Source organism: Petaurus breviceps, unplaced genomic scaffold (assembly GCF_028583685.1).
Source record: "Petaurus breviceps papuanus isolate PSGF00001 unplaced genomic scaffold, PetGlider_PUasm1.0 156, whole genome shotgun sequence".
Taxonomy (NCBI): Eukaryota; Metazoa; Chordata; class Mammalia; order Diprotodontia; family Petauridae; genus Petaurus; species Petaurus breviceps.
The window spans coordinates 1,892,575-1,906,319 of record NW_027185720.1 but is presented as its reverse complement, the minus strand read 5'-3'; the positions used below and the strand labels follow the sequence as shown (position 1 = coordinate 1,906,319).

The 13,745-nt window shown below is 36.0% G+C and overlaps 1 protein-coding gene across 2 annotated transcripts in view; it reads right to left on the bottom strand.

The window, feature by feature from the left end:
• Positions 1-8,957: 8,957 nt before the first annotated feature.
• TBC1D15 (TBC1 domain family member 15) overlaps positions 8,958-13,745 on the bottom strand; it is a 78,813-nt gene continuing 74,025 nt past the window's right edge. For both annotated transcript variants that reach the window (XM_069081942.1, XM_069081943.1), the window contains 3 exons: positions 13,332-13,448; positions 11,060-11,146; positions 8,958-10,356 (listed from right to left, as the gene is read on the bottom strand). In XM_069081942.1, coding sequence (XP_068938043.1) covers positions 10,135-10,356; positions 11,060-11,146; positions 13,332-13,448 — 426 coding nt within the window. In that variant the 3' untranslated portion in view covers positions 8,958-10,134. The remainder of the gene's footprint in view (positions 10,357-11,059; positions 11,147-13,331; positions 13,449-13,745) is intronic.

Genomic DNA, 13,745 nt, shown 5'->3' with positions numbered 1-13,745 from the left:
TGTGTCTGAGCCCGGGATTCGATCTCCAGGTGTTCTCAACACTGGAGCCGGTGCTCTTACTCGCTGTGCTACCTGGCCGCCCCAAGCTACTATTATTTTTGTGAGAACAAGTGCTAGATAAATGCTATCTATTATAATTAGCTATCGGTAATATGCATTTAAGTAGAAGCTGCTTCAGAAATCATCAACGTATCTTACACATGGCACTGCATTAATATTTATATCTCTCCACTGCAATTTAAAAGACAGAATCAACAGCCAAGCAATTTATGGTTTACTTGAAAAGAATGAAATTAAGCTACAGGATAAGTGACTCATTCAGGGTCACACAGTAAATCAGGAGCTAAACTGAGACCAGAACCCCAAGTTACATATCAAAATTAAAATGCTATTGTTCAGCAATGCCATGACCAACCATGATTCCAGAAGATCCATGATGAAGCATGCTGTGTACTTCCTGACAGAAAAATCATGAACTCAGGGTGCAGATTGAGACTTTTTTTGGATGTGGCCAATATGAGAAATTTGTTTTGTTAACTAATGCATATTTGTTATGAAGGATTTGGTTTTCTTTCTTTTTTTTCCAATGGAGAAGGGAAGGAGAGAAAATATATTTTTGTCATTTGAAAAATAAAATTAAAAATTTTAAATAGTATATTGACCAGGCTAGAGACCTGACTGGAAATAAGTGACAACAATAAGCCATTCCAGGGCAATATGTACAGGGCCAGGAGTGCTTCGAGACAAAATGCATAGCTATGCAATAAGAAGAGATTGTGTATGATTATGTCCATGTAGAGGTAATCAATACAGTTACTCCAATACTTCAAAGAATCATGATTTTATCAATGTCTCCTTCCATAAATCACAACTCTTTTATAACTCAGTAGATGGCCTTCAGCACTGGCTGTGCCTGAAAGATTCATAACCCTGTAGCCAGCCTGGTTATGAATCTCCCCAACTTAGTTAGATTGGTCCTTAGACAAGAGACATATGATCAATTATCAAGCCCTTATCCAAAGTCTTCCCAGTGTGGGAAGACTGTAACAGCTTGTGCTAGAATAACCTTTGCAAACCCCAGTTAACCTCTGTACCTCAGTGAGGCATTAGAATAGAACTTTAATGGAAATTCACATCCAAACCAATCCGCAATTGTGATCTCACCAAACAATTAAGTCAACTAGGTTGATCATTTTTCTGTTTCATTTGATTCAATTGAAGCTGTGTTGGCATTGTGTAGACATTTCATTGTTGAGTTGCTATAGGTTATATTACTATTTATGTAAATTGGACAGAAGTTCAAAATATTTTTCTTTAAAGGAAAAGTATCAGAAAAATAGGTATGAAAAGGTAGCCCAGGCTGCAGGTAAATATTTCTCACCTCAAAATGAATTTTTAAAAAATAGTTCAGTAAGTTATACTACCCATCCCATTATATGGAACATGATGAAAATTGAAAGAGATCAAAAAAGGGAAAGGACCTATTTGCACAAAAATATTGATAGCAGTTTTTTTGTGATGGCAAAGAATTGGAAATTGAGGGGATGCCTATCAATTGGGTAATGGCTGAACAAGGTGTGGTATATGAATGTAATAGAATACTATTGTTCCGTAAGAAATAGTGAGCAGGCAGATTTCAGAAAAAACTTGGAAAGACTTGTATGAAGTGATGCTGAGTGAAGTGAGCAGAACCAGGAGAACATTATATACAGTAACAGCAATACTGTATGATGACTGACTTTTTTAGACCTAGCTCTTCTCAACAATACAATGATCCAAGATGATTCCAAAAGACTCCTGATGGAAAATGCTATCCATATCCAGAGAAAGAACTATGGAGTCTGAAAGCAGGTTGAAGCAGACTATTTTCTCTTTGTTTTTGTTGTTTTTTTTTCTCACCTTTTCCCCTTTTGTTCTGATTCTTCTGTCACAACATGACTAATGTGAAAATATGTTTAATATGAATGTACATGTATAACCTATATCAGATTGTATGCCATCTAGGGGAGGGGGAAGAAGAGAGAGGAGGGAAAAATTTTAAACTCAAAATCTTATAAAAGTGAATGTTGAAAACTAATAATAAATAATTTTTTTTTAAAAAAAAAAAGGTGGCCCAGGTAAAGAATCTAATACCTTTCCTTTTGTCCTTAAAGGTGGTGGGGGTGGGGGGTAGGGAGAAGGACAAGGAATAAACATTTACAAAGTGTTAATATGTTCCAGGCACTATACTAAGTACTTTTTACAAATATTATCTCATTTGGTCCTCGCAACAACCTTGCTAGGGGGTGCTGTTATTATCCTCTGCCCAAGATCACACAGCTACTAAATGTCTGAAGCTAAATTTGAACTCATGTCTCAGACCAACAGATAGACATGAGTCAACAATTGATCTATGAAGAATTGTAAAAATCATCTAGCATCAATTTGGAAAACTATGGCTAAATCTGATCCATCACCTACTTCTGAGTGGCCCATAGGCTAAGAATAGTTTTAGCATTTTCAAATATTAATTTTATTTTAAGATGTAAAATTCAATCTTAGCTCATTACTATAAAAACAAAAACAGACAAACAACAAGGGGCGGCCAGGTGGCTCAGCGAGTGGGGGCACCGGCTCCAGTGTCGGGATGACCTGGATCAGATCCGGGCTCAGATACTCAGCACCACACCCAGAAACACCTGGCCGTGTAACCTTGAGCAAGTTACTTAACCCCAATTGCTTAGGGGCGGCCAGGTGGCTCAGCGAGTAAGAGCACCGGATCCAGTGTCGGGATGACCTGGATCAAATCCCGGGCTCAGATACTCAGCACCACACCCAGAAATAACTGGCCGTGTAACCTTGAGCAAGTTACTTAACCCCTATTGCTTTAAAAAAAAAAAACAGACAAACAAAAAACCACCAGGTCATTGGCCAGATTTGACCCAGGGACCATAGTTTGCTGACTCCTGACCTAGCCCACTGTCTTCACTTGTTAAGTGAAAAAACTGAGTACCAGAAAAATTAAGTGACTTACCCACCCATGGCCACACAACTAAATAGAGATCAAACCAACATTAGAACCCAGTTTTCCTGCCCCCAAATCCACTGTTCTTTCCACATGATGTTGCTTCAAATTTAAAAGTTCAAACATGAGGGTGCTTACTGAGAAATAGTAATAATGGTTTAGCCATCTTTATTTCAGGAAACCCTAGTGCTTCCAACTTATAAGAGGCTGGAGACCAGTCCAGACTTCAAGAGTGGGAATAAAAGTCTACCACAAACCACTATGATTCACAGTCACCGTGGGAGTGGAGATCCAGGGAAAAAGGCCAAGATCTATCATTATAAGGAAGCCCCAAGCAAACTTCAATTCAATGTGTTTTTGAAATGCCTATGGTGTCCAAGGTACTGCACTAGGCTATGGGAATAAAACAAAAATTAGGTAGTATGACCTCAAGGAGCTTACATTCTGCTGACACCAATACCTGCTCCGGCAGTACCCAAAGACTTGGTGTATGCCAGGTGTAATGACAATTGGAAGAGATGGCATGAACTCCATGAACTATGACATTGTGTGCCCTCAGAGGAGCACCAAGATATCTGGGAAACTAACGCTAACATACAGAAATCAATTTTAGCAAAAAAAAAACCAAAACTCTACAAAGCAAAACTTTTATTACTTCAGTGACACACTCCCTAGCATCCAATTTCATATTAAAAAATGTAAGAGATATGTGAAAATCTTAGCATACAAATAAAATTAAATAGAAAAAAATGGAAATGCAAAGATTGCTAGTGTCAAAAGTAGAATTTATAAAGTAAACTAAAGACATTTGGCTTATTATATTTAACCTGGAGAACCTCATTTCCTAGAGGTGCTAAAAATAATATTATCTTTCCGGTATGTACTAGTAATCTTGCCTAGACCAAATTAATTACCACTAGGTGAAAACTGTCCCAACTCCCAGTCTGTAACACCTGGCTCCCTCAGTTAGTCAATAAACATTAAATTCCCACTACATCCCAGGATCAATCCACTAGAGTACATTATCATATGTAGAGTTCAAAAAATTTAAAGGCTAGCTAAAATGCGGCAGTCTTTTAAATGAATTATTTGTTGCTGGCAAATATGCATAATAATACAGACAGGAATTTGGAGTAGCTTCACCTAGCTTTATTCTTCTCCCTGACTTCATTTGCATGTCAGTCAGAGAGCTGGGGTGGGAGGGAGACTGGGAAGGGTAATGGAAGAGAATCCCCCAAAATGGATTCAGGGGACACACTCTCACAATCAGGGATTGTGAATAACAAGGAATTTTCTAACTTCAAGTCAGATAATTTCCTGAGACCAAGGATAGAGTCAGCACCAAATCAAGACAGTCAAAAGAACAGCCTTGGGACAGCTAGGTGGCGAAGTGAAGACTCAAGTTCAAATCCAGCCTCAGATACTTAACACAAAAATTAGCCGTGTGACCTTGGGCAAGTCACTTAACCCCAACTGCCCTACCTTCCCCCCTCTAAAAAGCAAAAACAAAAAACCACACAGAATAACTTTAATCTTAAAGGCCTGGGACATTGTTGGCTTTTGTTGCTTGCCTGGCTGGATGTGACCACTCATAGCCATGACCATGTATTAATATGGTTTTAGCCTGAACTTGTCAAGGAAAGGCTTTCTAGCTACTGTTGGAGGAGAGACAGCAGTAGGTAGCCCTGAAAACCAGAAACCAAGAAGACTGCAAGAGAGAGCAGCTTAGAAACCACATGACCAGAAGAGATGCCCACCGTCCAATAACCAGCAGATAGTGAAGCACAGCAGAAAGTGGAAGGAGGAGATATAGGGTTGGTTCATTGACAGTGGACACATGCAGCTGTATAGCGTTAGAGGCATGAACTGCACCAGCCACGTATGGTCCCTGGCCATTTATCTCCCTACATGTGTGTCCTCCATGCCTATTTCCTTCCAACTTTTTCTGGCTATGCGTGCTCCCTATATGTGGACCCTAGCTGGATGTATCCAAGTCACATCTTGTCTGTATGTATATCCTGGCTGGACAATAAAATGGAAATTCATCAGTAGAGGTTTGTGTGTTACAAATGGGTGCTAACCTCACACATATCTAGTACCTGGGGTAGTTTTTCTGGGGCTAGGAGGAGGCGGGGGCAGGTATCTTAAGAGTTTCTTTCACTTCTTGTTGGGCATGTGCATCCTTTAGCTCAGAACAGTATCTCAACAAATTAATCATATTTCGCAAATGTAGAGGCAAATAAAAATTAAGCTCAATTCTTTACTTCACAGTGACTTCAATTAATTCGTTTTAATCTGCTAATCTTCTGAAGAGCTAAGGAGGAAATCATCTATTCAGCTTTTCTATTTTCTGTTTTTTCCCTTGTCCTTGTCCTTCCCCATTTGCCCTTTGATGTACTTTGTTTCTCCACCTAAATACCAATGGGCATCTCTTATTGCTGTTACCAGTTTGATCTACATGGTGTATTCCTTACTAACTGACCTATTTTAAGCTTTGCTCAAGTTTTGCTTATTTATATAAGTAAAGGGGAGGGAAAAGCAATCCTTCATCTTGAAATTTCTTAAGAAGGGCAACAGTAGAAATGAACTAAATGACAAATGTGCTCAATTAAAGAAACTAATGTCTTCCCTAGAAAGGAAAAGAAGGGAGTAGGAAAGAGCTCTAATTGGCAGTATCTTGGCACAACTCTCACATGCTCAGAAAAGTAATCCCAAATTCTAGGCACGTTATGGGTGTGCCATTCAAAATCATAGCTCATAAGCCTCAACTTTTCCTTTTATCAGAACAAATAGCTTCGGCAGCTAGCCCATACCAAATGCTTTAGAAATGCATGGCACCTTAACTCTCCACCCATCTTGGCCTCCTGTGAGCACTATATTGGGCTCATTTCATGCCTCTAAACTTCATCCCCAAAACCCTTTGAAACCTTGGCCCCACAAGCAGGATTTTGAAGAGGGCCCTCTCATATAAGATCTCCTGAAATGTCCTACTTATCCAGGGGAACCCTTCCTCTTATTAGTTGACCTCTGAGGGAACTGATTCAGGGGTAGTTTATGACTACCTTACCTAATTTTAAACATACTTTTTCTTCAAAGTCAGTTCCCAGAAATAACACATCGATGTATTCTGTAGTGAAATTCACTAAAAACCATCAGCAAATTTTTTACAATAAAGCTACTAGTTTAACAAATTTGCTTCCACAATTTTCTGTTTAATGTTTGTTTTAGCCTTTTGCTATGAAATATGCAGGTTTTAATTCGGCACAGTAAAGACTTGTTTGACTTGTTTACAGATTGCTGTCTGGAAGATCTTAAGATCCATACTTTTTTGTTTTATTAACTCGTGTCTAACCTGTGGCATAATGGTTATACACGCTATCATGCTCAATGTATAAATTAAGAAAAGGCACTGTAATTTTTTCTTGCTACCAGGGCACCATTCCTAGGGTGAGTAATGCCCCCATAAAAGCATCTTTCCCAATACAACCTAACAATATAGCTATTGGTGATCCGAGTTTCTGCAGGATTGAGCTAATATGCCCTAATTTGCTAACAACTAGTTTTCAAATAATGAATTTTTCACTGGATTTTCACAGCAAAAAAGTTAAGCAGTGTGGTTCAATGGAAAGGAGATGAACTTGGAATCAGAGGTGGGTTCAAACCCAACACAGTGCCCTTGTGCAAATCACTTAGTTGGACTAGATGGCTCCTTCCAGTTCTCAATCAAGATTTTATTACCAAAACAAGACCTAGGGAATTTAAATAGCTTTCTAGTTATACTACACGAATCTTTCACTTAAAAAAATTACTGCTCATAGATCCTAATTGGAATACAGCATAAGTCTCTTCTTGTCATACTTTCTATTTTCCTTAGTGTAACAAACAAAAAAAAGAGAGGTGAGCTATTATAGGTTACCTGGGATGTTTAAGCTAGTCGATCAAATCACTTCAACATTCATACTCAGGGGCTGTCTTCTGCCTCTTTTTGTATCCAGAATGCTTTAGCATAGAGCCTGGCAGAGTCATTTATTAATTGACTGCATCGGTGTTAAATAGAGCACAAAGAAAACAGCAGGTTAACTAGATAGGAAAAAAAAAGTTTGCTTTTGTTCCCCATTTTAGGTACAACAGGTTGAAGATGATAGTTCTTTTTTTGCCTTTGCAAAGTTTACAGGGAAGTTACAATAATTACCTCCCTCTAATTCTAATGTGTACTTTACAATTGTGTCCTGAGAATTAGTTATTATATGCAAAATGCTTTGGAAATGCAAGAGTAATAGGAATCATCATCTTTTCTAAAAACTCTGTTCAAGGTTTTAGTAGCTAATTTTTTGTTTTCCTGAAATGTTTTGTTTAGCTTTGATTTTTGTTATTTGTGATCACCCCTACATATTTTTACATTTGTCTTCAATCCATGTTGACTAAGCTATTTAAAAACAGGAAAAATTTGTCATGTCACTATGGCAAAAGTCTCTAGGCCTTTTGCTCTTAAAGATAAAAATTTTAAGACATGAAATATGTAACTATTATTCAACTATTAAAATGGGGATCCTAGAAGTAAAAAGCACCCTAATCACTCAAGAGAACATATTTAGAACTTTAAAAGAAGTAAAATGAACAAGATAGTTCCACGAGTAAAACTAATAATCTACTTTAGCTCTCTAGGATTATTTCTCATGAGTATTTAACTTTACTTGAGTAGCCTTTTGGCAAATTATTTCATAATACTAAAACTACTATCTTCAATTGGTTCAATTGAGAATATCTTCTAATCCTTCATATCTACATGGCATTTTGAGGTTTTCAAAGGTCTTTCACTAGTGTCATCTCATTTCATCGTCACTATAACCTGGTGAGGCAGACAAAAAGTTATTATTTCCTGATGGGGAGGCTGGGGGGTCAGACTAACAAAAAGCCTACAGCTACATATTAGGCTAGCAAAAGGGTCAGGACTGAAATAGAAGCCAGATTTTCTAACTTCTAACCCAGAGTTCTTTGCATTTTGCCATGCAGATCCCCTTAAGCATGCACCTATATATCACAATTTTAGGTGACAACTTGAATTACTGACCATTCCAAAAAAACAACTGACTCAGAATCCACCTAAATTTTGTGTTGTCTGTCTGTGCAATTTAAAATAAAATACTCTCCACTTTGTATTTGATGTAGTCTTGGTTAGAGCCTACTAAACAACTTTAATAACATTTTTATATGAAAAAAAGACAGCACATTTAGTTAAAATGTGTTTTAACCAAAAAAGTTTATATTTTTAAAAGTGTCATTAATTTTACAAAAGTTCAACTTGCAAAGGAGTAAAAATCGAAGTAGGTGGCAAATGGCGTAAAAAAAAGTCTCCAACCATCCACCCCCCTCCCCTGTCACCCTTCTCTCCAGAAAAAGCTTACATTCAGTCAGGAAGAACAAGAAGGGCATCATGATGTTCTAGTAATTTCCTGGATAACAGGAAATGAAAGCCTGGAGATGTTGAGCTTTAGATCAGTTTGCTTTTTCTCTGAATAGGCTTATTCATTATTAACTGATAAAAGATAACACACATGTAATATTAAAAGCTAAAATATAATGGTTCCTCTGTGATGGTTTTCAACATCTATTCAACTAAAAAAGAAAGTTTACTCAGCTTCCCCAACTTCCTGAAATAATCTATCTTCTTACTCATTTCAGCACTATGTTAAAAAACTTTTTCTTTTTACACTGTGAACATCAGGTTCAATAAGATGCCTTGAAAGGCCAGATAATAATCTCCTTCATATTCAACACCACTGCCTATTCTGGACCTGGTGATCAAGAAACTTTTATGTAATGACAGGGGTACATTTCTTTCTCACTTCTACAATTCATTCAAAAGATTATTTCAAGCTTACAAAAGCTAAGATATACTGAAGTCCAGCTTGGACCCTTATTTTCCATATTAACAAGAGACTTTCCCCTTAAGTGTGATTTAATTGAAAACACTAAATCAACTTCAGGTTTATTTCATAATATGTACAGTAGTTAACAAATTACAATACAGTGAAAGAGTTATGTTAATTCCACATAACTTTAAAAAGTCATGCAGTACATAGTGTGGTATAAACAAACAGCCTTTGTCATATACAAAAAAAAAATGCATTATTATGAGAAATGTGATTACTATCTTTGCAATTTTATACATATTTTAAGATTTCCCCCCAGGAGTCCTTCATAAAAATTTAAGGAGTTTACTAATGGGTTAATGCATTATTAGGAAAGAATAAACATTATTAGTAAAGTTAGATTACTATCAATTAATTTTAAAATTACACCAGGAACAGGATTAAATGTATTTTCATGAAATAAATCTTTAGTTAAGAAAATAGTTTTGAAAAAAGAGCTCATACTGAAGGTATGCATTAATTTTGTCAAATTAGTTTGTACAAATCAAGTCAAATTTATTATGCTGAATAATGAAAATATGCCTATCCTTTTAACACTCATAAATAAGTGATCATATATGTAGTATTTATATGCACAAGTGAAGAGATGTTAACATGTAAAAATATACTGTTCCTCCACTTAAGGAAAAACATAGATCATTATGTGGACATCAAACTGAATTTTAAAATGTCCAATTCAAATCTACATTCAATCAGCACAGATATTTAAGCAGAGTATTTTTTGTAAACAGTTAAGAAACAAATCCTTTTCTTCTGTTTGTTTTCTTAGTCAAATGATCGCTACTGGGAAACAAGCTACTTTTCAACTTGGCCGAAGGCTTCAATTTTAATTCCGTCAAATCCCAAAACCACCAAGACTTCTGGGTAAACAAAGTGAATGCTTTTAAAAGTGCATAATTTCCAACTCATCCACTTTAAATATTATGCAATTCCAGTTCATCAGCAAGAAAAGAAAATGCACTTGGCTATAAAAATATTAAGGAATGTTACTGAAAAGAAAAGGCTATTTGGTAGAAGTAACTACAAAAATAATTAGTTTAAATCTTTGTAAAGCTTTAATGTAAGAACATCACAGTACACTTTCTTTCCAAAGACTTTAAAGCATAATCAACTCCAAATTATAAATATCCACCTTTCAAGTACTTGAAAAAGAATCGCAGCAAAGCGTCTCTTAAAAAATTAAGTAAAGAAGACTGATCATGCAGGTGTTAATCTGCTGACACTTTGTGACCTCCCTAACTGCCTCGTGCTGTCATCGCTGGTTCCATTGGTAGTAATTAAAGGCAAGGAGCTATTCTGAAATGCAGGTGTAGAACAACTGATCACACCAACATTTTCATCTTCCCCAGTGTCTGAATCTGGTGTTGTGACTTCACTGTTCTGGAGTCCCAAAATTTCACAGACTGCTTGAGGCAATTCCTAGGTAGAAAAAAAAATTAATTTATGTTAATAGTCATAGAGAAGAAGAAAATTGTAACAGTAGTTTTTTGTAATGTTTAAAAAAGTAGATTCCATTCACAGCTACTTTGGCAGGCTGTTTTATTTATCTATTAAAATTGGTGTTTAGATCCTTGAAGAAACAAAAGTACGACAAAATAAGAATTCTCATAAGAAATACTCTAGACAAAAATACAACACAGAATAATGATCTGGCTTGAACTCAACCTACTGAGCATTAATTTTGCTTTTTAAGGAAAAAAGAAGTAATTTTACTTTGTAAAATGGATTACAAGTCTAATTAGTAAAACTTAATAGAAGAACCGAAATACTATTCATTTAATTATTTCTGATCATCATCTCTATTTCTTGCTCCTGCAAACTTAATAGAATGTTTTTACTGCATTTACTAATTCAATTGGATAATTTATCAAGGCTTAGTTAAATTTTGTCGCCTCTCAAGTCCTCTTAAATGTTTAATGTTTGCTACATTTTCCTAGTAAATGTGTTGTTTCCTAACTGGAAAATGTTTTCAATTAAGAGAGATAATCTATAATAGTAGCCAAAAATCTGGCCAATGCTTTCCTTGGCATTCCTAAAACTATCATTTATTTATTTTGCCTCAAATAAGGAATAACTCTCCTCTAGCTGCACATCTCAAATTCTTAAAATTACTATGGCATACCTTGCATTTGGTCATCTGTATAGAAATTGCTTCTGCCTTGCATAATACATCTTCCACATCAATTTTCATGGACAACTCATTGATATGCTAAAATGCATTCATAAAATAAAATTACAATAAAAAATCAGACATATCATAATACGCTACCATAAAAATGTTATCAGTTGTATTTCAATGTGATAAAATTTTTATCATCCAAGTATTCAATTTATACAAATGTTTTCTAACAAAATGCTTAAACATTTTTATACTGATGAATAGCATTTAAGTTTACAGAATAAGTTAAGTAACTATACAAGAAATGCTTAACCTATAAGAAAAGGAAGTTGCTCTGTCATTTAGATAAATTTTATAATGTTTTTTGTTAACCCCAAAAAAGTGATTAGTACATATTTGTTGCATTCTCTCACCTGAGTCTAGAAACTTCTGCAATGATTCAAATACAAGTTAAATTCTTAAATAAAGTATTTTTGAAATTAAAAAAAAGCATATAGGTAAACACTATTCTGCTTTGCAAACAAAGATTCCATGGAGGAGCCCAAAACTTCCAAATGGGCTGAGAATGGGTTGCTTTTTTTATCAACCACTATTAAAGCACCTCCTTTGTCCAAGGCAATCCCTTAGGCTCTAAGAATTCCACCTCAAAAACCACAATGATCAAGGAATTTATAATGCTCTACATTCCACTGGAGGGATACATGCACAGAGAAGTATATACAAAAAAACTGAGGAGCTAAAGGGCAATAACAAATAAGAAAAGATTTCCTGGAGGAGCTGACAGCTAAGCTAAGTCTCAGAGGGTTCTGAGAGGGGAAGCTGCAGAACTGGAGTCTGGGGAAGACTTTTGCTGAGTTTATTTGAAAAGCACAAAAGGGAAAAGAGTACTCCAAAGACTGTTAATTCAACAGTCCAGTTTGGTGGGATATAATACAGCAAGGTGGAGGGGAACAGCATGGAACTTATTAGACACAGACAAGGTGTCTTGCTTTGACTTTGTTCAACTCTGCATATTTGTCACAAGAGTTTTTTCTTTTTTTTTTTCTTTTCGATGGGAGGAAGGGGGGGAGAGAAAATAAGTGCTTGTTAATTGAAAAAAGAGAACAGTATGAAATGAGGCTTGAGAGATTCTAAAGAATCTTAATGTCAGGCTGCAGAAATTCTATAAAGTGTGCTCCAAAAATTATAGTGCAATTTTAAGCTTTTTTAAAGTTTAAGTTGGAATGTTCTGTATTATCCTCAAGCCAATAAAGAACTATGAAAGGTTTCTGAGCAGTGACATGGTTAGAGCTATTCTTTAAAAGCGGTTTCAGTTGGTACCACTCCTATGAAGACGAATAAAGAATGAAAGTGTAGGTCATGGGAGTTGGAACTGCTGAACTAGGAAGCCAGAGTGCTGAAGAAGACAGCAAGGTGAATATTAAAATCCCACAAAAATCAATGTAGGGATTGAGAGATTCCTTGAAAAAGAAGGATGAGAAGCCTAGTAGAAACCAGCAACAATGTGAAAGAGGGTAGTCAACACAACATCTTCTTGCAAAGCTTGAAAGACCACTGCTCCAAGGGCTCCAACACAGCGGCTTCCCTGCTCTGCCTATACAGACGTGTAGGGAGTCACCTCTACAGGTTCAAGAAGCAGCTCCAAGATCATCTCTCTATAAGTGAGCTCCAAGTTCCTTTACCACTCTAAAATTCAATCATCATAAGTGAGAAGGCAGCCACGTGACAAAGCTGTAAACTCCTTGGGGTGAAGGACTCTTGAGAACCCTACCACCACTCACACCTGGCAGTCCCATCTACAGCTTTGAGGAAGGGTTGAAGATTTTGAGTTTTGCATTTAGATCCCAATTGCTAATGAATGTATATGTATAAAGTATATGTAAACAGCTGGATGCATATGCAAGTGAAATGTCTTCCTTTCTTTGTAGCACCAGAAGCAAAGGCATCCAAGCCAGGCTCTTCCAGGAGGTGGTAGAAGAGATAGAAAAAAAAAAACCATCTACTGTTTCTGCTGGGGAAACCAAAGAAGCTCTCTGATGATAAGATCACAATTATCAGCTCCATTCAGGTTTTGTATAAGACATATTTGGGGAAATGAATGTGGCCTAAATTTGGACCAATGGGTATATGATATTACTATAACTTGAAGCATTCAAGAAATTTATTTATACTCCATTGCAAAAATGTTCTATATGTTACTGCCACCAAAATGAAACAAAGTCTACTAAATATTAAAAGCCAAGAAAGTGTTGATCTTAATAAACGTATCACATACCTTAAGTATTTCATTAAAACCATAATGCTTTTCTATGATTTGCTGCTTTTCAGATTCTAGAATAGCACAGCAAAGAAGAAGATGGAAATTCTGACAAGGTAATTCAGTCCACATTACCTATAAAAATAAAAGAAATGTTTAAATTATTCTTAAAGTTTCTAAGATACATTTCTAAAGTTTTGATTCCCTGAGAGACAATGCTATGCTTTACGCTTACATTAAACACAGTGCTAAAAGACAAGAAAATTCTTACTGAGTAGCCCAGTATACTAGTAGGAAAGTATAAAAAGGGCCTCTTTATAAATCAAGTAAACAAACTAAAGAAAAAAAGAATTCAGAAAATACCAAGCTGTGGTATTCTAAATAGAGAGCATCCTCAAGTCACGCCACACAGCCAAGTCTAGCAAACTTATT